Here is a 25,874-nt window from a genome sequence, read left to right as displayed (position 1 = left end):
TGCCTTGAGCTGGAGGACCATGGCTATGAGCTGACCCTGAACTTGTGTAGGATCTGCCGCTTCATCTGGATCCTCCTAAGTCTATGGGGCCACATGGGATTTACCAGAAATACTCAAAGAGCTGTTTGATGTCATTGTGAGGTCCTCTTAATGATTTTGGAATGATCTTTGGCATTTGGAGGAGTCCCAATTGTCTGGAAACTGTCTAACCTTCAAGAAGGACAGGAAGGATGATCCTGGAACCTATAGGCCTGTCAATCTCCCTTCAGTGCCTGGTAAAATTACAGAGAGAATTATTCTGGGAGGTATTAAAAAATTCCTGAAAGATAATGCAATGATCAGTCACAACCAGCACGACTTCATGAGGAAAAAGTCCTGCTTATCCAACCAAATTTCCTTTTATGATAAGGTAACCCAATGATGATAAAAGGAAGCCAGTTGATGTAATCTTTTTGGTTTTCATAAAGCTTTTGATACTGTCTCTCTCAGGACCCTTCTGGAGAAAATGTCCAGCACTCAGCTGGATAAACACTTCATGTGATGGGTGAGCAGCTGGCTCATGGGTCAGGCACAAAGGGTTACAGTGCATGGAGTGACATCAGACTGGTGTGACCTGTCACTGGTGAGGTTCCACAGGGCTCCGTCCATAGCCCTGTGCTCTTCAACGTCTTCATGAATGACTTGGACACAGGTCTCAAACATATAGTAAGTTTGAGGTACTAAACTGGGAGGAGCCATTGACTCCCTCAAAGGAAGAGAGGTCCTGCATGGAGATTTTGATGAATGAGAGGTTTGGGAAACTACCAGGTGTGTGAAATTTAGCAAGGGTGGATGCTGGACTCTGCACCTGCGATAGACTGGGAAGTGAGCTGCTGGAGAGCAGCACTGTGGAAAAAGACCAGGGAGTCTTTGTGGAGGTCGAGTTGAATATGACTGAGCAGTGGCAGGCAGGAGGGCCAGCTGTGTTGTGGGGTGCATCAGGCACAGCATCACCAGCTGGGCAAGAAAGGGGATTGTCTCACTCTGCTCTCTACTGGGGCAAACTCATCTCAAGTGCTGGGGCCAGTTCTGGTCCCTTCAATATAAGAAAGATAGGAAGCTACCAGAAAGTGCCTGAAGAAGGGCTGCAAAGATGGTGAAAGGCCTGGAGGGGAAGCCAAAGAAGAAGTCCGACTCAGTTCTTTCTGGGGTGCTACGTTGCCACAGAAGTTTCATCTCAAGGCCAGGATGGTGTTTTGGGCCCTGGTGTGGGGCCTGGGGTTCATCTCCAGACATCCAGTGGTTGTTTCCACTGTTGTAAGCATACAGGGCTTGCCTTGGTGGGTGTGCAGCAGTGTGATGTAACCAATTTGCCAGACTGCCCCATATTCGTATTTCAACCATCACCCACCATAGCAGAGAGGCCTTACCCTCTTGGCCTGCTTGGTCACAGCGCATGTTTCAGTTGAGGGTAACTGGGAGGTGGTGTCCATGGGGAAGTCCACCCCTTGATCACAAGCCCACATGTATATTGCATCTCTCTTCTCTGATGGCCTGAGGCATCTTGAGCCCACTGAGACAGAAGTAATTTGCTCTTACACTGCCAGTCCAGATTAACCTGAGACGCTTTAATCTTGGTGCCCTGATCCACCTCTCCATCGTTGTGATGTTCTTCAGTAGCCTAACTCCTGGGCACATGTGCATCTCATGATGTACTTCTACAGCCAACTTCTCTACCAGGGAAGCAATTTCCTGCCACGATTCATCAGCCCAGATGGGTTTTCCTCTACAGTGCCAATTGGCCTTTTTCTGTCAGTCCAGCCATCCCAACACAGCATTTGCCACCATCCACAAGCCAATGTAGAGGGAGATTGCTGGCCATTTCTCTCATTCAGTGATACCTGAAGACAGCTGGATGGCTTTCAGCTCTTCAACCTGACTTGATCCACCTTGTCCTTCAGTAGCTTCTGTGACTTGTCATATAGGGTTCTGTACAGCTGCTTTCCATTTATGAGTTGTCCCTGTGATACATAAGGAATTGTCAGTAAAGAGAGTGTATTCCTTTTTAGGTAACTGACTGTATGGTGGGGCCTCCTCAGCATGTGTAATCTTCTCCTCCGATGATGATGATAGTCTGAAATTTTCACCTTCAGGCCAATTAGTGATGACTTCCAAGATCCCTGTGTGATTGGGATTTCCTGTTCAAGCTTGCTGTGTGGTCAGAGTAATCCAGTTACTCCATAGTGGCATGATGTGTTGCAGGGACTGTCCCTTTGAGTATCCAGCCCATCGCTGGCAGCTGGGATGCCAGGAGGAGCTGTGCTTCAGTGCCAGTCACTTCTGAGAGGTCCAACCCCTTCATAACTTACCAGTGTCTCTGTTTCGGTGGGGGTATAGCTGGCCTCAGATCCTTTTTATGTTGGAATGTTTGTATTCCAAACTCCAGAACATCAGGGGTCTTCATCTAGTCTCCATGTGTACCTTTTGCCAGCAACTCCAGGAGGGACCATTCTTCCTGGCTGCACTGTGGAGCATATTTTTTTACATCTTGTAATGTCTTGACTGGCTACTGCATAAGCAGTCTCTTGTTTAATTTGTTCAAAATCTTCTTATTGTTCAGGACCCTGCTTGAAATTGTTCTTCTTTGTAGTCATGTGATAGAGAGGTTTTACAGTCTGACTGTAATCTGAAATCTGCATCCTTCAAAAACCCACAGTGGCTGGAAAACCTTTTCCTACCACAGGTAGGAAAACCTGTGTTTCCTTCTTGCTGGTTGGTGGGACATAGCTGCTTATTAGATTGCAATGACCGTGACCATTGCAATCTAATAACGTCCATCTTGCCATTTTACTCCTAAAAACTTGGGCAGGTCCCTTGACCTTACTTTGCTGTGTGGCAAGACCAGCCTTCAGGAGGATTTAGATAGCCTTCTCCCCTTTCTTGAAAACTCCTGCTGTGTTGCCTTGCATGATCATGTTGTCAGTATATTTCAAGTATTCTAGGACCTCACCCTTTTCCTCACTTCCTTTTCCAGTGCAGTCTGGATTAGTCCAGGATAAATAATGGGGTTCTGTTTCCACCCCTGGGTGTGTAAGTTCCAGGTGTATGTCACACCCCTCCAGGTAGAAAAGTGAGGCCTGCACCTCACTGAGGAAAACATGTTAGCAATGTTGATGGTGGCACCACTTCACTGCTTTGGACTCCAGCTCGTACTGAAGTCCCAGCATGTTGGGTGCAGTGGCACTCAGTGGTGGTATGACTTCATTCAGGCCATGATAGTCTGTTGCTCCCTGGGCTTACACACTGACCATACAGGACTGTTAAAGGGTGAGTAAGTCTTGCTGACCACTCCCTGGCTCTCCAGTTCACGGATCATCTCATGGATGGGAGTCACAGAGTCCCAGGTGGTGCAGTATTGTCGATGGTGCGGTGATGTGGTAGTGACTGTACCTGCTGTTCTTCAACCCTCAGCAGTCCCAAGGCAGAGGGGTCCTCTGAGAGACCAGCCAAGGTATTCATCTGTCTCATTTCCTCTGTCTCCACAACAGCTATCCCAAAAACCCTAACAACACCTTTTTGGGTCTTGGAAATACCATCTTTTGAGGCAATCTATGCCAAGGATACATGAGGCCTCTAGCCCACTCAAGTGAGGAGTTTTTGCCATTTATTTCCAGTCATGCTCTCTCTACCTTCCAGTGCAGTCAGCTGTAAGGATCCCTTTGGCAGCCCAGAAGGAGATGGATTCTCTTCCCACATATCTTGATGGCATCAGGGTACCTCATGTGCTGATGGGAACTAAAGCTTTACACTCCTGTGTGTCTGGTGTGCCAGGGCACTGGATCCACACAGTCCAATGGATCTGATTGTCCCTTTCTTCTACTGGCTGGGGCGTCTGTAGTTCTAGTAATAGTACATGTTGCTCATTTCTTGTAAATATGAGCTAGAGGTCCCTTCAAGAGAATCAGAAGTAACATCAGCCCTTATATTAAAAATTAACTCTCTCCTGGCCAGAACCAGGACAGGAGCACAAAGTAGGAAGGACAGAGAAACTCCGTGAAGATTCACTTGTATCTACTTGTGAATTGGATTATTTGCAATACATTACATGTGAAATGAAGTTATTACCAGGCAGATCACACTCTGTGTGGGTGTGAGATTGTTGCAAGTACAGCCTGTCTCTGACCTTACATCAGAGAGAAAAAATTGAAGTTTATGCATCAAGACTAGATAGAGGTGAATGTTCCAGCAATATATTCTGTTCCTTTCGGATCTGGTGTTAGTTTCCTTCTCATGGGATGTTTAAAACTTGTCTGTTAGACAGTCATTCTGTATGTCTTCTTTAGATCCAGAAGTTTTGTGCTTTCAGTATTTTCTTAGAAACATCCTGATAAATGAATGCAGAAGGTCATCTTTGGCTGTGACATGCATTTTTCTAGTGGGAAGAACGGCAGTGTGATTAAGAGGAGGGGTCGTCAAATAGGAGAACAGAAGTGAAAGATGTGTGTCCTCCCCATTTCTCTGCCCGGGCTTGCTGGCTGTATCCAGTGAGTGTGCCCAGATATGCAGCAGCCCTGCACCCTGGGCTCTCATGAGCAAGAACCTCAGCAGGGCCAAGTTACTTCTCCTGCTGTAGAAGCTCAGTGGGAGATGTTGCAACTCTTCTGCCCTTTTGCTCAGATATTTTCTGTGGGAGTCACATTCCTCCCAGACAGATGTGGTCCTGGCCACTCTGATAAGTGACCACACATTTGGTGTTAGCTGTAAGTGCTGTGCATTTGCTTGACTTCATCACCTGGAGTAGCTTCTCTGATTTGGAGAGCAGTACCAATGAGGTAAAGTTAAAAGGTGCAGGGATGGTGGGCAATTAGAAAAGAATAGGGAACATCCTGGATATCGTATCATGCAAAAAAATCACATGTTCCAATTCCTTGCCCAAAGAAAAAGAAATTAAAAAGTAAGAACGGCTCTTCCAAATAGTGGCATTATTTATTATTCTGTGGCTGAGACTGGTGGTAATATAAATCTTCTTCATTTACTGTAATGTTGGAGTTAACTATACGTGGAATGATAGCCCAGCTCCCTAGAAAGGCTCCTTGGAACTGAATGTGTGCTTACATACTTCTTGCTGTGATGTGTGCTTTGCTCTTTGTACTATGTGAAGCAAAAAGAGATTTATTACCTTAATTTAACTTTTTTTTCTATTGCTCTTTTAGGAGTTTCTTTAAAGCTTTTTCGCTTATTGGAGAAACTCAGGAACGTGAGAGAGTTTTAATCCACTTCTCCAGCAGATATTACCAGTGCAACCCAAATGCCATTTCTTCTCAAGGTAACTTTGTTTCTGATACTGAAGTCTTTGCTTGTTGCTGTCTCCTTTCATTCTCACCTTCAATAGCACATATAGTGTATGTCTGGAAAATGAAGCTATGTGGGTATTGTATCACACTTTAGAGAGTGTCTCAGGTAAGCATCAAAACCCTCAGCAGGAAAGGTATTTAGACCACCTCAGTATAAATCCTCAGTTGTGACACCTCCAGATTTGTCCACTGTTGTAGTTTCTGGTCTCGATGGCTTTGGTATGTGGGTACTTCTACTTGAGCTGCACTCATGTGGATAAAAATAGGTCCCATGTCAGGTGAAAGAGAGGCTGTTCACTTTCTGTGCTCCATTCAGCGCTTGTGTCTGCATGCGCTGGCATCAAGCATGCCAGTTCTTGCCAGTTGTGGGGGTGAATTTTGGGTGCTGTATCCAGACCTTGGCATGGTTTCATCTTGACTAGCTAACATCAGTCAGAGCGCTCCTCCTTGCCAATGTTTTCAGTCAGTTTGGAAATAGATGATGGAAACAAACAAGAACATAGATCAAACCTGAGAAGACTGGGATTGCAGAAGAGGACAAACTGTCTGTTGGCATAAACTGCTGTGCTCAGCCAGACATGCTGGCAGAGTCTTGTGGCCCTGTGATAGCAGCACATGCTGATTACACACTGAAGGAGGAGGTTGAAAAAGAAGGCAGTAGGTTTAGCTGCACCTTTATTTTCATGTGTAAGTGAGAAAGAGCTTAAGAGGAGTAAGACAGGATCTACTTCTGTGCTGTCTCTGTCCTCTGCCTATTGCCTTTCTTATTTCAAGACACCGTAGGCAGTCAGGTAGAACAAATGCATCATGTCCAGAGTGAAATAGTGATTTGCCTGATGACATGGCCTGCCATCTTCTAGTCCAGGGTGCAAGAGGGAAATTGTGACTTTGGACCCTGATTAAATGTTTAAATCCTGCATGCTTAACCCAGGACTTTAGTACTATATGCGGTTTGGGCACCACAATATAAGACTATCAGAAGATATCCTGAAAATGGATATGAAGATGGAGAAGAGTCTACGGAGGAAGCCAAATGAGGAGCAGTGAGAACACATAGTTTGCAGAGCTTGGAGAAGAGGAGCCTGAGGGGAGACCTCATTGCAGTCTACATCTTCCTCATAAAGAAGGAGGAAGAGCTCGCACTGATCACTGTGGTGACCAGTGATGGGAGCTAAGGGAATGGCCTGTAGTTGTGTCAGCAGAGGTTTAGGCTGGACATTAGAGAGGGGTTCTTCTCCCGGTGGGTGGTTGGGCTCTGGAGCAGGCTCCCCTAGGGAAGTGGTCACAGCACCAGCCTGGAAGAGCTCAAGAAGTGTTTGGACACTGCTCTTAATCACATGCTGTGATTCTTAGGGGTATCCTGTGCAGAGCCAGAGCTGAACTTTAGAGGCTTCCCCTTCTCCATGATCCTTGTAGGGCAACTTCTAAACTTGCTTGGAAAACTTGTTCAAAAAGGGCTTAAAGTACTACTACTTTTCCTGAGGTGGGCACAAAGAAGAACTTGACAAAAGTTCCCAGAATGTTCACAACCAAACTTTCCTAGCAAACCTTAGAAGTTAGGAATTTAGCAGAATTTTAAAAAAAACATTCAATCAAAATAAAGCTTTTCATAGAGCACTTAGCAAACTTTACTTATCCAACCTTAATTGCCCATATTTCAGAAAATGGAAATTAGGAGTAGAAAAGAAGAAAAAGAGACAAAAAGAGTGAGAAACAAGATTTAGCTAGTACCTTGGATCCTAGTGTTTCAGCTGCCATAAAATCCAAGGACAAGAGGGACACAATCACACATCCTGGGGCCTGCTCTGGCTTCCTGTGACAGACTTTCTCCCAGGGGACCTTCCAGTCATCTGGCCCAGGGTTTGACTGGGGCTCCAGGGCAGGGTGTGGGATGTTGCTTTTAGTGTCCCAGTGATTGATGGCAGTTCTGAACTAGAGGCTCCAGAGAGTGGGGTGTGGAGCAGTGCACCATCCCATTTTCTGCAGAGCTGTTCCCCCTACACACATATTTCAGTTGTTTTGAGCCAGTAATCATTTTCTTCAGTCTCCCAGTCCTCTAACTCTATTCCATGGTTCTATGAATCTGGAATATTGCTGAGGACCTTGGCCACAAAACCAGCTTAGAAACCCCTGGAGTGCTCTCTATCCAACGTGGAGCCAAGGCAGCATAAATAACTGACTGTGCTTGTCCAAAACTAGGTCTAATTGAGCTCTGAATGAGGACTAAGCCAGAGGGGGAGAAAACCAGGGTACCCTGCTGCACCCACTCTTTACACAAGAATGAATGTATCTTAATTTTCCCTTTCTGCACTGAAGTAAATGAAGAAGGTGTTGATTCGGACTATAATATTGGCATTAGCAAGCTAAGAGTGATAGCGTGATTTCCTGTCTTGCATGTCTCATCCATGGGTGCTACAAGACAGTTTTGACAGTTAGTAAAAGATGAAAGAATGACTGTTCTGGTTTGGTAGCTGTGTGATGATCTCATTGTTCATTTATTTAATTATGTGTATTCTTGATAAAACAGATTCTTATAAAGGGAACAGACTCAATTAGTCTATGAGTCTCAGTTTCAGCTCCTTACAGGTCCAGATGTGGTTTTGCATGTGACTCTGGTTATTTCTCTTTCTGCAGATGGAGTTCACTGTCTCACGTGTGCCATGATGCTGCTGAACACAGACCTTCATGGCCATGTGAGTATGCACAGCTTTGTGTAGACTATTCTTATCCACACCATGCTGGGACAGGGTGGTCTTGTGGCAGTCCCTGTGCCTGTTGCCTTCTTCTAAACCCCCTGCAGACAGCAAACAGTGAGAAGGCTGCACTTCTAGGCTGTTGTCCTGGGCAGGCCTTTCCAGCATGTCTTGATCACTCATGTATAAGCTGGCATTGTGCCGGCATTGCCATAATGTTTGAGCATACTCCCTGTCCTCAGGCCTGTCTTTCTGGTGTGCTTACCATGCTTTCTGCAGCAGGCCCTGACTGGGAAGCTGTGCTTGATATTGACTTCCCATTTACAGTAGGTACAAACATGTGGGAAGGCAGAATAAAGATGGAAGATGAAGAAGTTCTGGGAAGGCCACAAAGGGAAGGTGGTGGTTGCAGGCGTTCAGTTGCAGGGGGCAGATCTGGTGGAAGCAGAGTTTTGTACAAATGATGAATATACTCAGAGCCAAGAGAATGGAGGGGGCATGTGGGCATGCTGAGTGGCAGCCCTGTGTTCCTGCACTGCACACCCACTGCCTGTGTGGGTGAAATAGTATTCTGGTTTGAGTCCTCTTAGTCAGGCTGCTGCAGGATACCAGCAGCCTTAGGATGGGTATTTCAGCACCCATGGTTCTGAGAACATACACCTGCTATGCAAGATATTCCCATGCTGATGGGAGGCTTCCTTTGCCCTGGAGTTAGGTTGGAGTGTGTAAAAACACAGGAAGCATGGCATGATAGTGTGCAAAAGCAGTGGGTTCAGCCAAGTGGCTCTGGGGCTTCTCTCTGGCCCTCCACTGCACTTGCAAGGGCTCTTACAGGAGGGTGTTCCTTGGGAACTGTTAGACATTAAGGGTGTTGGGCAGCAGGACATGGAGGCACCCTGGGTCAGATTAATGGGCTACTTTAGCCCCTGTGGGGATACAGATAATAAAACCAAGACTTGAGTATTCACAAGGAGTTCTGAGACCCACCTCCCATTAACTGAATGCCTTTGTCTGAAGGTTGTGGAAGCAGGAGGGAGTAGGGAGTTGTGAAGAATTTTTTTCTACGAAGGCTTAGCATTCCCTGCTGAAGGGTGTGTCAGTCATGTGTGAGTGTGAGCAGAGGGTACAGGAATATGCCCCAGTTTGTCTCTTAGCACACATGGCTTCTCTTGAGCACACCTGAGTGTTTCTGCACAGGTATCCTGTGGGAACTGAGTGGTCAAATAAGAGATTTTTAGGCTTCAGGCATTAGCTTGAGCCTGTGCAAAACTAAGTCACAGAACCTTTTTGCTCTGGCCTGAGAAATCATAAGAAGGAATCCAAACAGTTCTTGGAGAGGGAAAACAACGTATGCAGGTGATGTTTGGGTCCTTGTTTACTTGAAAGAAACAGTCAAGGGGTGGTGTTCCTAATTGTCCAACGATGGTGATGTGTTGGCTTAATGACCAGTGAGAGGTTTACCTTTTTGGACCTTCTTGGAACTGTCTATAAAAGAAGATCTAGCAGAATAAAACTTGCTCTCTTTTGCAACCAAGCTAAGAGTTGCACTTGCACTGTTCCTAATATAGTGTGACAGTATCCCACTCCCCAGAGTGGTGGGCAGCCTGGGGCTCCTGCTTTACAGGCTACCTGGCCTCACAGTCCAAGGAAGGAGACCAAACAGTGGTCACATATCAGCATGACAGCAATTCCCATTGCTCCCTGTGATGCTTTAGTGGGCCCTACAGTCCTCAGTAGGTACTGGAATAAATGACCCATCATTCCTGCTGCTGACTCTGGTTGTTGCAGTGTGTAACTTTGGAGGCTTGTCACACTGGCAGTTGGCAGTGTGTTGTTACGTATATGCAGCTGTAGTATTTTCCAGACTCCTGCTTGTGTTATGTCCATGAGTGTGTCATCATGCTCCCTCCAGCCCCTCTGATTTCCTCTAATTTTGGTCTTCCTCTTACTGCTTTGCATTTTTCCACATAGGTGGTAAGTTTGGCATTTTTGACTGGGAATACAGCCCTTGCAAATATGCCTAATTGCCTGTTTCCTAGCAAAGATAATGCTTTGCCCCATTCTTGCCAGTATTCTGCTAGAGCAGGAAGCACATGAGTCACATGGCTTGTCTATACACTGAGCTCTATTTGTTACTGACATACTGATTGTAAGCACAGGCACTTCTGTTTCACAATCAGCTCCACTGCTTTTAGGGCTGTAATGCAGCTGCTCTGCCTACAGTTTACTTGCCTTTAACTCTTTCCGACAAACTCTTACTTATCCCCTTTATTTTCCCTGTCCTGCCACACTTCTGTTTGTAACTAAACCGTTTTTGCTAGGTGTGTCTTGGAAATGCACGCTTGCTTCTCTGTGCAGAGGCCATCACCCACAAAGGTGCTAGAGCATTTTAAGGTATCTCTAGACCACCAGGCACATCTTCTGGAACCTCTGTGGCACTGTATGGAGATGTTAGCTTCGGTCCTGCAGCAAAACAGCCATTTTTCTGCAATGCCCCATTGCTGTTGGCTTTGGTCAGCATGGAGAAGCTACAAACTGCTGTATGGATGAAACACATAGAAATAGGCTGAAGTTGCAGAGAAAAAGGAAAGCACTTGTAAGTCTACTAGACCAGCTCCAGCCTGCACCTGAAGACTGAAGTTATGAGTTGTGTTCTATAAGCTTTGCAATCACAGAGCCAGAGTTACAGACCGTCTATGTTGTCAGGAGCCATCCTGTTGTGGGCTGCCATGACGTGTTCCAGGGTTACTGCTTGCCTGCTTTCTGTGGGTTTGTGCTGGCTGTAGGCTATGGGATCTTCTTTATTGGCTAAATGGGGCCGATGGTCAAGATTTGGTGGTTTTCCTGGTCATACATTATGGAAGGGAAATGGAGGACATGCACTTTTTGCTGTCGTGTAACTCTTAACATTAAATGACCTGTATTACCAACTGGTGCCCTTCCTTGAGCTCCAGTCCTGGAGTCCCTTAATTTGGGATCCTGCTCCTAGCCCAAAACAAAGCTCACACAGAGTTCTTCTATTGTATTTCTACAGACAAAGCATGCCCTGACAGTGGAAAAGTCTTCACTTCTATCTCCTGACTAACAGTGGTGCTATCCTCAAAGATACCATGACCATCACAGATCCCTGTTTTCTCCTCTGTCTACAGCATGTTTCACTGCTCATCTCAGGCTGCTTTCCTTTTCTCAGATGTCTTTGGTGTCCGTTTTCATCAATGCAGTGCTGTAATTGTTGCCTGCTCACAAGGCTCCCCGGATGCTAAGTGAGGGCCTTCTAGCACCTGGGGGACCAAGTACACAAGTGGGGCACTTTCTCTGAGGGGTCATAGAGATGAGGATTCAGAAGTAGTTTAGGGCAGCCTCAGATCTCTGGATGTAGTTCAGCTCTTCCACAGACATGTAGGAGCAGCCAAACTGGTCCTTTTCATTTGTGGCTTATTTGGGCAACTTCCAGTCAGAGACTTAGACAGGAAGAGAGGAAAGAAGTGAGACTGTGGAAGTGTCAAAGAGGCCTTAGTTTGTGAATCAGAAAAGGTAATGGCCACACCTGGGCGTCGCACTCCAACTCAGGGCAGTTGCCACTGAAAGGGAGCATTGGAAATTATAAGAGAAGGGTCTAGAAAGGGCCTCAGTCACGTGTTCCCTGTTGCTCCACAGCAGATTTAAGTAGACCTTTTCCATCAGAGACTGGTAGAGCTTCTGGAGACATGGGGGTATAAGGCACCATGCAAATACCAGAGATCTTCATCACTGTCCTTTTTATTACCTCCAGTATTAAGCTGGGTTTTTTTTGGGGGGCGTGAGTGAGCCTTTGGGTGCAAAAGTATTTTTCCTTTTCTAGCTATATGCATACAAGGATGCTTATCTATGAGTAATCTCATGAATGTGTTCTTAGTGCTGCCTGCCTTGGGCTTAAAGGAGAGAAGAAAGATGCATTTAATCTGATGTTGCTTGTTCCTGTCATTTTGGAAAGCAGCAGGAATATGATGTTGTGTTTCTCTGACACTCCTTTCAGAACATTGGGAAAAAGATGACCTGCCAAGAGTTCATTGCTAACCTCCAGGGGATGAATGATGGCAAAGACTTCCCGAGAGGGCTCTTGAAGGTAAGGAATTAACTGCAGAATGTGGGTTTCATTTTTAGTGAAAGATGGTTCAAAACAGAACACCCATCTTGCATTTTCTGAATCTTAATTGTCAAACATGACAAGTGATGGGCATGTTTCTCTTCCCAGAACACACATAATATATATAATGTTTATTCTCTTGTTTTCCCTCTTGTCTTCACTTGATAGTGAAGGAGACTCTCTGCAGCACAGAGGGGTGAAAGTGAGCTGCAGCAGGTCTCGCCCCAGAGATGTGTGCCTTGTAAACTCATGTGGTCATGCCAGCCCAGAGTGCTGTCTCCTGATTACAGCAGACTGAAGCAGCCAGTTGGCTCAGAATGCAAATACATAAAGGCTAAGCCGGATCTCTGTGTACAATCTGGAAGGCGTGTGTGTTTTTTCATCAAAGGTGCTTTGGGGTATTCACATTAGAGCTGGAGATGTAATTTCAGATTATAATGTGCTGTCTGGCACAGGCAGCATTGCTTCAGCTTTTGTTCATTAAGTTAGTGCCAGGAGTTAATCTGAAGAATGGGGGAAGAGGCTGAGCAGACAAACCTTGTTTTATTGTCAGTAATAATGGGAATGTTTCGCTTCTTTTTTTGTCTGATTGCTAGCATGAAACAGCACTTCGTTTAAATGAAGACAGGTACGCATACACTGGAGTTCATAATTTATTTATTTTTTTGTAATGGAAATAAAAATAAGAGGCTTCCACATCTGAGAGCTGACCCAATACTTATTGAAGCAAACCAAATGAGTTGCCATCTCTTCTGTAGGTTTTGTGTCAGGACCTGCATAGTTGAAAGCGGCAGAGTTTGTTTTCTAGTATTGGTAATTTCTTCATTTTCTTAGTTTTCTTCAGGGAACTTTTTGTTGGACCTCCTGTTTCAATTCTCACTAAGCAATTGGGAATATAAACTCAACCCCCCTTTATTTTAGATTTAATGTTTTTAATTTTTGAATCTGTGTATCTGTCAGCAGCCACACTTAAATTATTTTTTCCCCCAAGGAATCTCATTTCTCAGTTTGCCATAGAGGGATGTGTTGAGATTAATTTGCAGGCTAATTACAGCCCTTACTGAATAAATAGATCTCCAGACTGTGTTTAAATAAGCTGAATGTACTGACAAGAGACTTCCACTGGTGCTCACCTGCTGTTTATTTTCCTGCTAACAGAATTATGCAGTTGGGGCTGTACCTTGGTGTTTAGTGCTCACCTGGTAATGCTTGGGATGTCTGACTCTTCATCCAAAACAAATACCAGGGCTCAGGATTTTTTGGATGCAGACAGATGGAAGAAGTTTGGTATTGGTGTTCCATTTTACTTAAGGCTTTCTTCCCTTTTCTGTGTGCTGCCTTGATGTCTTGGGGGCAGAGATGGCACACAGCTTTGGTTTCTCTTCTGGCTTGTCTGAAGATTTGATGAACTGACCCTTTTTTTTCAATTTATCAGTGGAGTGAGTATGAAAAATTGTGCTACTGTGTTCACAGCAGCCATGCTGCCACTACATGTGCAGTTACAAAGATTTAATGGAATTAATTTTTGCATTGGTCTCAACAAATTAAGTTCACAGCACTCTGCTTCAGCACAGCACCAAAGTGCATGTGGCTTGCTGCTGCACTAGCTGTGTAGCCACTGAGCATGGGTGAGGCTGCAAGCCTTCTCCCTGCATCCTTGTCCAGCCGCCTGGGAGAGGAAGAGCAGTTTCCACAGGGTGGCAGTGTGTCCCTGTGGGAGTGAGGTCCTGAGCATCCGCTGGTGACTAATGCAGACCTGTGGGGAAGTAACTGGCCTTTTCTGCCTCTGCAGTCTCCCCTTGTTCTCCTCGTGGCCCTGCTGCACCCTTCTATGAAGCTCTGCAACTCTACTGAGCCCCAGGGCAAAGCTGAGCAGTGCTGAAGGGGAAGAAAGGCCAGGTATAGCTGAGTGTTCATCCAGGTCTTGCAAAGCTCTGTGTAGCATTTACTGTGGATCCAGTTCCCAGACTCAGGGATGCAAATGTGAATGCTTTGGCTATCCAGGACAGCTGGTTGACAGGCATCAGTCAAATGTTGCCTTCAGTCAGTCCCTTCACCCTGAGCGTAGAATATGGCCCTGAGGGTTTTGTCTGTCTAGGAAAATAGCACATCAAGGGCCTGCCATCAACACTTGAGGAGGAACACACTTCTGTGTGATCAGCCTCAGAAAACTTGGGACATTAGGTCAAGTTACTCCTTTCTTTCACATCTGTGGGGGAGCTATCTCTATGTTTTCATAAGTTTTTTTCCAGCAATGAGAACACTTTTGGTACAAGACACAAGGCCTTCATGACGTGATTTTCTGTGTGTCACTAGTTGTGCTTTGAGAACAAATATTTCACTCTGGTTTGAAAGTAGAAATGAGAAATGTTAATAAGATCTTTCTCACCTTGTGTCTTGCAGTCTGTTCATTTAGCATTGAAAATTCTGCTTTTGTACACCTGTCTGCACAAAGATTCATTGCCTTTCCTTTTTCCTCACTCCTTTAGTCAGATCTGAGGTTGCTTTTAAAGTTGGGACCCATAAAAACAAATACCTCAAACTGTGATTAAAAGTGCACTTTTCCCCATGGGGTCTGCTTGTAGCATATATGTAGAAAGGGAAGCAATGGCTAGGATCTCACTCCTTGGAAAGCAAACAAAATCAGTGTGACTTTTTGGCAGTGTCAAGAACCTCATGCTTACAATGTAGGAGTGGTTTCTTTCTCACATGCTTACACCAGCTTTAATCTGCTGTAGTGGTACCATCTTCACAATGATAGGCTAAGGAATTGTACTGTGTGACCGTAGCCTTCTTGAAAGCTGGGCTTTACAAGATTTTCTGGGATGAGGAGGAGACTGGCTTGGAAAGAGCCTAATTTTAGCCATATACATTCTTGCTTAAATTCCTGAGGGTAGTGTGGTCCCCACAAATGAAGTGCTGGTATGGTGCTGGCCACAATGTTTTCCTTTTGTCAGCTTGAGACAAGGTGTGTGGGAGTCCACTCCAGGAAGGTGGCAGTAACAAGGCCTTTCACATGTAAGGAAAGAAAAGTGTCTTCTGTGGTCCACCGAGAGCCTGCAAGAAGGCATAACTGAAGAAATGGATCCCTGTTTTTGCTAGGCAGTGTTCTGGGAGGGGTACTCTGTTGTTAGGCTGTGTGCAAAGTACCACCTGTCCTGTGTAAGTAAATGTCCTCTGTATTTACAGTGTCAAAGACACCTCATTCATGGAATCCTGGGCATCACCCACCCTCTGACATGGGCTGACTGGTAGCAGTGCTGCCCCATGATATGACCACTGGATGTGCTGTCATACCTGGCTGTGTATCTTTTGGTAGGAGGTGATAGCTCTTCCCTGATCTATTATACCATCAAGGATTCCTCCATCATGCTGAGGTACCTGGGATGCTCTACAGGGACTTAGCTAGACTCATCCTGTCAGAGGCTGCTGATGGAGGTATGATGCCAACCTTGCTTAAAGGGTCTGCTTTTTCCAAAAGCCGTTTTTTGAGTAGGCCTTTTCTCCTGCAGAAGCACTGTAATGAAGTGACTAAATTAACTTGGAGTTGCTGGTGCTGAACTCTTGTGAAGAACCAGTCTTGATCAGGATTCCTGGTAAATGCAATTTCCTATAAAAGCTGCAAAGTAGGGTTTATCTCATGTTGCTGACAGTTCCCTGCACTTTAATTAAGGGATTTTTTTGCTACTGTCTTTCTGCCTCCTCTCTTTCTCTCTCTCCTTCTTTTTTTAATTCCTTTCAAAAGCCCTCCAATGCAAGCACTCAATTTAAAGAGAGTTAGTAGCATCTTAGTTCATCCATTTCAATGATTTCAGGTATTTAGTGGGGAGAATGAGCATCAGGTGTCTAACTTCTCCCTGCACAGCCTCAGCCCCCCTGTACGGAGAGTAACTCACACTAATTGGACTGCTGTGTGCACCCTAATTGCTCTCATCAGTAGTCTCTGTACTTCATCCATTTTGTGGCTTTTTGGCAAGAAATTCCCGCCTTTGAGGGAAACCCAGTGAAACTGTGGGGATGAGAGCATGTGACAGCAGCATGCAAGAATGGCCTCAGGAGGATCACATGGAATGTTCTAACACCCTGAAGCGGAGGGCAGAGGAGGGAGAGGACCAAGTGTCTTTGCTCCATTGAATAAGACAGAGCTCTGCTTCCTTGTTTCTTCCCCAAAATAAAGTTTTTTCTTTTAAAAATATTTTCGTTGGAAATAGTATTTTGGGCCATTTCTTATCTGTATGAAGTAGATCTGTTTTGGAAGGCCCTTTCAGCTACTAGGAGACAACAGAGTCCAGTCTGGCAGTGTGAAAGTCAGGGAATGCAGGCTGAAATCATTAATCCTGGTCTTAAACAGTTGTTTGTGAAAGTGTGCTTTCCCTTCACTCTCAGAGCAGCCACAGATCTGTAGTGACTGTAGGGAGCAACCGGCTTGTTTCCACTCTCCTCCGTCCTTGCTGAGAACCTTCCTGCCATGATAACCTTTGTCTCCCTCAACCTGGAGTTTTTTGGGTGTCGTCATTTGTCCTATTCAAGAGCAATAACCATTTAAAGCATGTCTGTGCAGAACTGAGAATTGGACCAGGTTATGATGGTGTGCGTATTGCTTTGTGTCCTTTGAATTACAGAGATTCCCGACACCTTCCTGACCTATTGAAATTCAAATATATTTTCTTTTTGCATTTCAGGAACTTACCTCAGTGCATATAAAAAGAAAAAAATCTATAATCTATGTATTTTTTCTCAAGTCAAATAAACCCAGATACTGAGTTGAAGAAAAGCTCATAATAGCAAATGCCTAATACCAATTATGTCTCTGAACAGGGAAAGCAGAACTTTAAACAAGGCTTAGAATATAAACGTTTTTGAAGGTGATCCAAGAATTAGGATTGCTTTGCATAGTCTGGGGGTAGTACAAGGGATTGCTTGTATTACTAGGAAGCAGGCTGGATTTCAGGATGGACGGACCTGTTCTGCTTTGACAGTCTGCATTTCTCTGAATTATTTTTGCTCCTTCAACCTTTAACCTCTTTACTTTCCAATTGTTATTCAAAAGATCTCACCCAGCCTGCCAGGCTTTTGTGTCAGCAAGGAATGAAACCCAAGCAGAGTCAGCTAAGAATTTCCATTGCTACTGGCTGCAATTATGTGGATCAGTACCAGCCTCATAATGAACATTTGGGGGGTTAATTTTCATCAGTGGAGGCAAGCTGTCTGTAGTGTCTTGTCCAGGTGGATCAGATAAGGAAATTATTTGATGTTTAGCTTCTCCAGCCTGTCAGATAGCCAAGACCGTCACTTGTCTTCTACTGTAACTGAAATTCATATCAGGTCCCAAGGATCAATGTCATCTGTCAAGTGTGGAGGATACAAACTGATAGTCTTCAGGAATTATGCACTCTATAGGAATTATGCCGATTTAAAAGAGGAATTTTATGCTCTTTTCAGACTGGGAATTCTCTAATACAATGTCACACATACATTTTAGTCCCTATGACATATTACTCCCACCTCCATGTAGGTAGAAAACAAATTCTAAAAAACATTCTTTGATCTTACACCCACTGATCTGCTTGAAATTTAAGTTCTGTGCTGCATCTCCAGGGAAGGAGGAGTAGGAATATAATTTATACCGTATTTTAAAAAAAAAAAAAAGCAGAAGAAGAGAGAACCATTCCTTCCACCAGCTTTAGGACTATTGCTGTATAAATCTTTGGTCTTCCTTCCTTCTGTTTGTTGCCACACTTTCCAAATAGCATTGGACTATTCTCTCTCTGACCCAGTCAGACTGTTTTCTTTCAAAGAAGAGTACTAGGCTGCTCCTTAAATTCAGGGTTTTTTTTTTCTTCTTTCCTGTGATGTTAAGTGGAATATGTAGTTTCCTTCTGAGGTCACACTTTCTTGGATGATTAAGTATTCACAAGATGCTTGTACAGATACGGGGCAGATCCAAGGCACCAGTTTTCTGTCTTGTTGACAGATGGGTTCTGGAAGGTGTCAAGAGAGGTGAGAAGGATTTCACCTGCTTTTGGGGAAAGGTAGCTGAACATGACTCCATAGGCAGAGGGAATTTTGGAGAAAAGGGATGTCAAAGGCTATGCCTATTTTCCCCCCTTCCATAGTGCAGTGCTTACAGCCACAGGTGACACCCACTTGAAACCTGTGTGTGGGTCTTAGAGTGGCCTCAATTTCCTTCCTCCCACTCTCTTCTCCCACTTCCCCCTATTGTGCCTCCTCCCTTTCTTTTTACCCCATTCCTTTTGCCCTCTTCCTTCTTTCGCCCACTTCCTCTCTCCCCCCCACTTCTTAGTCTTCTGCTTCCTTTTCCTCTTTTTATTTTTGTTGATGTTGTGTTTGCTATTTGAGTCAGAGAGATGCCTTGGAGGGTGGATGTTTTTCTTTTTTCTTTTTTTTTTTTAATGCAGATCTCTGGGGTGAGGGGTTTATTTCAATGACAGTTGTTGACAATTGACAGTGTCAATTTAGTTGACACTAAACATGCTCACTGCAGGGACAGAGATTGTTTGCAGCTGATCTGAGATAGCTTGTAGACTTTGCATCACTTCTTTAATCACTTCCTATGGGTTTCTGTCACACCTGTGCAGAATTTCAGAGTTTCGACTCTTTTATGGATTTGTTCGAAGTGCTGCTGTTTTCTGTAGCTACATCTGTCAGCTTTAACTTAAGGAACTTGGTGGTCTGTGTTAGTCTGCCTACTGTATGGCTCACTTAATTTCTGTGAGCTCTGTTGACAGCAGATGATAATTCCTTAAAGGAGGAATTCAAAAAGAGGAGCTTTTCCCCTTGGATACTATAGTGCTTTGTCAGGAAGTACAACAACTAGTCTGTGAAACAGCTGTTCTCAAATTTGCTGCATGGAACATGAAGATGGCTGAAGGCATCTCTTCACTTGCAGTGCTAATCAAGATAACATGGTGTATGATTTCTTTGCATCCCTGTTATTATCTAATGACTTGTTTTCATTAAACATGTGATCTATCATTCTGAGCAGGGCACTTACCTTAGGCGGGGTTTCTTTTGGCACAAGATGCAGTGCGGATCCCAGATACACAGCAATACAAAGATTCATTTGATCTTCCACCAGTTGTTGTGGTTTGTCATTCTGCTCACTTCTAGGTGCTTACTGATGTAAAAAGTCAGTTGTAAGGACTTGTGCTGTGACCATGAACTGCTGGTTGTGGAGGCTCTTTAAGCCTTCTTCTCATGTAACATAAACCAGAGATAGCTCAGTTGCCCTTATGTGGTCATCCATCATTCTCCCACCATTCCAGCTGTTACCCTGCTAGGATTTCTATTGACCTGGTTGCTTGTGCATCTAGAAATGAAGTGGTTGCTCTAGTATTTCTGTTCTTCACAGGACACATTTAAATTTAATCTTGATTGTCAGCTTCCCCTAGTCAGCAAACCTCAGAAATTGTTATCTTAGTATTACGGGAATTTTAGTGTCGATTAGTTTTAAGCTCTAGTTCTGCAGCCATTATGTAAGAGTAGCTTATCCATCAGAATTAACTTTCCCTTTCCTTCCTGTTTTGGAAAGAAGGAAAGATGAAGGACGAAGGAAAGATTTAATGCTGTTTATTTAACAAACAGCATTTAGTGGTGGCGTTAAATAATTCTGCCTTTCTGTGCTACAGAAATATGTTACTGGGTTTTGAGGGTATATTTTAAGTAATTGATATGCATGTGTTTATATATTTTGTCAGTTTGTGTTCCTTGTATTTGTCACATACATCAGGCTTAAATGATGCTAATGGATTCTTGTGACTTTGTTTGATGACACTGGAGTTCCTTAGAAAAAGTAATGTGGTCCTAAGGTTTGTACCTGAAAAGCCAATATTGAATTTTACTTTGAAGTCTGCAGTTTTTCTTCTTGTGTTGTTGATTTGCTGAATGACATTAGGAGGACCAAGCAAGGACTGAGTATGTTTTGCCTCCCAGGGAAATTTGACTGGTGGGAGGAACAGATGGAAAAGAGCTTATTTCAGGGTAAGTTGGAGCAGCTGCCCATTTCCACTATGGATGATAGGGTCTGACATAGTGCCTGGTGACAAAAGAAAAGCTTTTATATGGTTTTAAAAGGATGAGATGGAAGGAATAATAGAGACTCTGGTTTTCTGCTCCTGCATCTATTTTGACCCAAAGTATAAAATTTTCCTGCTGGTTTATAGTTTGTTCTTTAGAGGAACTGATAGGGAGGGTCCCTGTGTAGTATCAAAGTCCTTTTGCTCACTGCATTGACCGAATTATTAAACAAAGGAAATTAAACAAAGATTTACATTCGGCCCCTTTCCTACCACCTCTTTGCTGACCTCTGTAGAAAAGGGAGATCCTGAATTCTTAACACACTTGGAGTGTCCCCTGGGTGTAGTCAGCTCTAATTTTTCTGATACTGCACAGCTATTTCAGCCCCTCTTTAAAGACGTCTCTTCTATCCCCCTATTTATGTTAACAAAACAGTTTTCCCTCAGAAATCCCTGTTGCTCAGTTACAGACATAAATCAATCCTGTGTGCATACTAATTTCTAAAATGGTGGGTCTTCTGTGTTGAAGTATGGTCTTCCCCCAGAATAACAATCAGTGTGTATGCAGAACACTGGCTCAGTCAGGAGTACAAGATTGTATTATCACTTGCAGGTAAAAATCAGGGACACTGGTGAAATCTGAACTGAATCCCCAATCTGAAGATACTTAAGGCTTCAAATGCATGATCTTGGGAGGCTGTCTTTGGGAGAGTGTGTGCTGAGAAGTGTTTTTATATTCAATACTCTATTGAAAAAAAGAAGAAAGAATATTCTGTCATCCTTGGAGTTTTGGACTGCTGCAGCAATACACTAGTTCCTTTCTGAAGTAAGGTTCCTGTCCTACCTGAGGATCTGCTAACTTCAGCTCAGAGAATGCTAGATGAACCGCTGCAATTAGGCAGCAGTGATGGTGCTGTGGGCAACAGAAGAGAAATATTGCTTTGATTCAGTCTAGCTTGTGTTTAATAATAAAATTGCTCTGTATAATTGACACTGGTCTAGGTCTGTGTGTGATATTTAGGTAGTATAATTATTTCAAATGTGTTGAGGGTGCTTGGGGAGTTGGCCTTATAAATCTGAGAGCAAGAATAATCTGCTAGGCAGGGGGCTGCTAGGATAGAGAGTGATTTGTGGCCATTTACGTAGCACCTGTCAGGACCTGCTGCTTAGCTCATCTGGAGTGGTTTGACTGCAGTGCAAATTTCCTCTAAGAAGAGATTTTCTTTGAAAAGCTTTCCCACAAGCAGTGGATAATTTCATGTGGTTTAAGTAACATAAAACCTTTTTTGCGAAGTGGCAGAAGTAACTCAGAGCATGATTACTGTCAGAGAAGAAGGTTCCTTTCAGTTATCCTGTAGCAATGACAGGTTTATATAAAAAAGGAGCACATTTGGGATTTGATCTTAATGTATGAGGTAGAGATGGGCTTGCTAGATCTGACTGTTGTGGAAATGAAAATGTATTTTTCTTGTTGGCCAGAAGGGAAGATATATGTGCCTCAAGCAGGATGGAGGCAGAATCAGTGAGGAATCAGAAGTTTCCTACCCCAGGGACAGTTTTTGTATTGATATTTAGGCAAGCTGTTCCCTGTTCCACTGACTGCTATCCTTCAGCAGGGTCCACACAGTCTGTGGGAAGGATATCCACCTTGTAGCATCCTTGGGGGCAACATGAGCAAAGGGTTAATGCTGTCAAAAAGGCTGCTGCATGCTGGGGAGACAGCAGCATCTTTCATGAGCAGAAATGTACCCAGGACCATCATATGGCTGTCTAGCTATTTGCCCTGTAAGGATGTAAATTCCTGATTGCAAGAGACTGAGAAGGTGTAACTAGGAGAAAAGTCCACTCAGTTCATATGCATCTTATTTACCCCTGGGTGCTGCTGTGCGCATGACATGGAATAAGCAGACTCTCCTGCTTTCAATGGCTTGGCAGACACAGACTGCGACTCAGATGTGAATGGAGATTGGAGCCTCTTCATGCAGCTTTTGACTGCCTGATGTATTTCAGCACGGGATATTCAACCTCAGCATACCAGGGCAGCACCACCTCATTGCTGTCTTCATGCACAGAATTGCTCCCTGTGTGTCTTGGTGTGAGTGGGATGAGAGCCCTCGTGTCCTCCCACAACCCAACACCACTGCTGCTGTCCTTGCCCTGCCTGGTGATATGGTGGTATGAGGCAGGTTGCTGAACTTGGTGTTAGCCTTGCTGCAGTCTTCCAGCTCCTTGTGCACCCTCTGCACAAACTGTTTGCCTTTTCTGGGTTTGGGACAATGTCCCCATTGTCCGCTTTTGCCTTGCTGCTCACACAAAGCTGCTCCCCCTGTCCAGTATGTGTCAGCAGCTGCCACGATCCTTTGCTGAGCAGAGTAGAGCACAGCAATCTCTCTCTCTCCCTCTCTCTCTCTCTCTCTCTCTCTCTCTCTCTCTCTCTCTCTCTCTCTCTCTCTCTCTCTCTCTCTCTCTCTCTCTCTCTCACATTGAAGTGTGTTGCCATGGCAATGCACAGTCTGCTGCACTCTGGGTCTCCAGGAGCCAGAAATGATGGTGCTTTTGCAACATTGAGGTAAACATCTCTCTTTTCCTGTATTTAGTGCATCCACCCTCCCTAAGAGTACCAGCTCCTCTTGGCATCAGCATCCCCTTGCCCCCTGCATGAAGGCAGGTGACTCCAGGCACAGAGATTGTGCCACTGGAGCCAGGTTCTTGTGGGTTGGAGTGGTGCCTCTGGCAGTGGTGGTGGCCCTCCCATCAGTAGAGGGTGTATGGGTTTGCCACAAGGGCGAAACAGGGTGCCACTTGGGAGCTGCATCATTTTGGGGTCAGCCACTGGAACATATGGTTTACATGTGTAGGGGTACGACTACAGCTCTCCTGGCTGCCGAGTGGGGAGATGAGTCCCTAGCTGCTTGTTCACAGCTCTGCTGCTGGTTTGCACTGATCACCTTGGGAAAGTCATCTCTTTTCCCCTAAGCCCCTTTTAGAGTGTGAAAGTGGTCTTGCTCTCTCTTGCACCTTGGGAAGGCACCCTGAGGACTCTGGCTAATGAGTGCAAACATTGAGAGTTGTGGAAATTTGCTGATTTGTCTCTCTGGGGCTTGCCAGTACTTTGTCATGGTGCTGTGGGTTTTCACTCATTTCTCTGGTACTTTGAGAATCCATCAGTATTTCTCACATCCAGAAGCCTGTAGCTGGCAGGTGATTGAAGACTCTTTATACACTGTTCTTTGTTATTGCAGGCAGTAATGAGCATGGCAGGCTGTTGCAGGCAGGGAAGTGTGGCCGCGTGAACTGAAAATGAATATCTTGCTTGATCTGCTGGCATTTGTTCCAGCATCTTTCTCTCCACCTCTCTCCCTCTCACTGTTGGCGTGTGTATGAAGGGGGAGTTGATGCTGGAGAGGGGAGTGGAGCAGAGCAGGGGAGGAGTTTCTGTCAGCCACTTCTTTTTTTTTTTTTCTTTTTTTTTTTTTTTCTCCCATCCAGTGACGTGAGCAATGCCTGGAACAATCAGGCTGGCTCCAAACACTGTGCCTGAAGATGCTGGAGAAAACAGCCTAGTGTGCTTTAAGCAAACACTGATTGCTTGAGCCTGGGCTCTCCAGTCGTAACCTTTTCCAGTTCCTCAGCAGGGGATTGGGAAGTTTCATTAGCTTTCTTCTTTCCCATCCCATACACTCACTTTTGGAAATGATTGGAGTTAACAGTGTTCAGAGCACCAGCAAAGTCCGGGTGAGAGCCACAGGTTCGGTGAAATACTCCCGTGAAGAATCTCTCTGGCGGCAGTCCCATCGGTCAAAATCTATGAAAATCTCCAACTCCTCTGAGTTTTCTACTAAAGAAAGCAAGGTAAATAACTAAATATTAGCAGTGTCTGCTTGGTTAGGCATGGGGTTAGTGTTGTGAAAAGGTTATGCTTTACAGGATTTAAGAGCTCTGGATGATCTGCAGTGATCACAGAATTGCTGTCAGGTCATGAAAAAAAATCTCTGCATTTCAGGAGAGACCTGAAGGTGAAAGAGCTCTGGTGTTATAATGATCAGGTCTTAGTTGAATGCCCTGTCACTGAGCTTGGTGCAATAGTAAACAGGAAAAACTTGTTAGTGACAGTGCTAGTTGGAGCTCTACTCTTGGGAAATGTGCCAGAGTTGGCAGCTGATGTCCTTGGGATTATCTGTTTAATCGGAATTGTTTTCTGCAGAAAAATAATTTTTACTCCGTATCTAGAGCTCTGTGGTTTAGTAGGTGTCAGTGCTAGGTGAAAATACTGTCTCACTTGAATGCATGATTAAATATTGCTGTCAAATATTTTTTAGGAAGTCATTGTTTGTGCATTTATGGGAATACATTAGTGTATTTTAATGGTTGATAGTACAGGCTATTCCTAGCTGCTACAGTGACTGTGTGCAGCATCTCCTCACCCAGCCCAGCCCAATTATTCAGTTCCTAAGCAAACAACCCTGACTCCATGCAGCATCTTTTTTTTCCTCATCCCTCTCTCCCACACAATAACTGAGAGGCACCCAGGAACTCCTGGCAAGTGCTTTAAGAGCTGTCTCCCTCTCAGAGGTGCTCCATGTCTCCAAGTGTTGGATGAACTTTATACAGTGACCAAAATGTACCTCTAATTTCCTTCTTATTGCCAGTTGATTCTGACCTTGGGATTAAAAGATAAAACCACTTGAAAAGGTGTGCTGAATCAGGGTAAAATATTTCAAAGCATCAGCCAAACATTTAACTCGTGCATGCAAAGCGGACACATGCATGGATTTTCCTCTAGTGTCCCTTCCCTAAATCTCTGATCTGTTTTGTGAGAAATCTCCTCTGCTATGGTGAAAAGACCTTAGTGCTGCACAGTAGTTCCTAGCAGATCACTCTCTGCTAGCTTACAGGTTGTATGGCATTTCAGAGCCTGATGTGTGTAACTTAAATCACAGGGTATTGCAACCAGAAATAAATGTAAGTATTTTTTTCAGTATGATTTAACAAGGCTCTGTTTTCAGCACCTTATAAATTATATCTAAGAAAGAGTGTGTTGCTGAGTTGGGGCAGAGAAATAGCATGGCCATCATTTTCAGGCTGTTGCTGATGCAGTATGTGCTCCTCCAACAAATATCAAAGTAAAGACTGCATCTTGCAGGTGCTCTGGGACCCTGTTCTCTTTCACCCTAAGCATGGAAATAATTGTGCGGTACTTGGTGGGAGGATTTATGCATGAAAACTCTCCTGCATATGGTAAAAACTCAAGTCTTTTGACACTGGATTAATTACTTGATCTCCACATCTTCCCTCTTCCCAGGCTTTGTGTCCACTGTGTATGCATGGTGTAGCGTTCTCAGGGCAGCGACTTTCTCCCAGGGATGGTGTCTGACACAATTAGTTAACTACTGCAGTAATGAAAGCTCTGTGTTCATTCCTCTGTGGAATTCACATTTCTTCCTTCTAAGTGCTGTAGGTTGTTATTTGAAAGATACCCAGTTATTTTCCTGCATATCTCAATAAGCTGGAAAGAACACTGCAGCTTCAGTTTGTTATGTTCCTTTTTTCAAACAGAGGTTTTTGTGTCTGTAGGGCATCTAAGATGTGTAAAAGCTGTGTTATGGAGGGCTGAGAAGATCCCTGCATTCCCTTCAGTGGTGCATGCCTGGTTGATGACAAGCGGCTCTGCAAGTGATTGATCTTG

The 25,874-nt window shown here is 44.4% G+C and overlaps 1 protein-coding gene across 5 annotated transcripts in view; it reads left to right on the top strand.

Annotated features, from left to right (window-relative positions):
* Positions 1-25,874, top strand: part of PSD3 (pleckstrin and Sec7 domain containing 3) — a 115,160-nt gene that overhangs the window by 43,838 nt on the left and 45,448 nt on the right. For 4 of the 5 annotated variants that reach the window (XM_023944981.2, XM_086869029.1, XM_023944984.2 and 1 more), the window contains 3 exons: positions 5,193-5,305; positions 7,968-8,026; positions 12,042-12,131. In XM_023944981.2, coding sequence (XP_023800749.2) covers positions 5,193-5,305; positions 7,968-8,026; positions 12,042-12,131 — 262 coding nt within the window. Of the gene's footprint in view, positions 1-5,192; positions 5,306-7,967; positions 8,027-12,041; positions 12,132-23,787; positions 24,041-25,874 lie in introns of those variants that run through there. The other variant, XM_086869030.1, reaches the window with a different exon arrangement.

Source organism: Cyanistes caeruleus, chromosome Z, assembly GCF_971803275.1.
Source record: "Cyanistes caeruleus chromosome Z, bCyaCae1.hap1.1, whole genome shotgun sequence".
NCBI lineage: Eukaryota > Metazoa > Chordata > Aves > Passeriformes > Paridae > Cyanistes > Cyanistes caeruleus.
The sequence above is the reverse complement of the archived record's forward strand: the minus strand, read 5'-3'. Positions and strand labels throughout refer to the sequence as shown.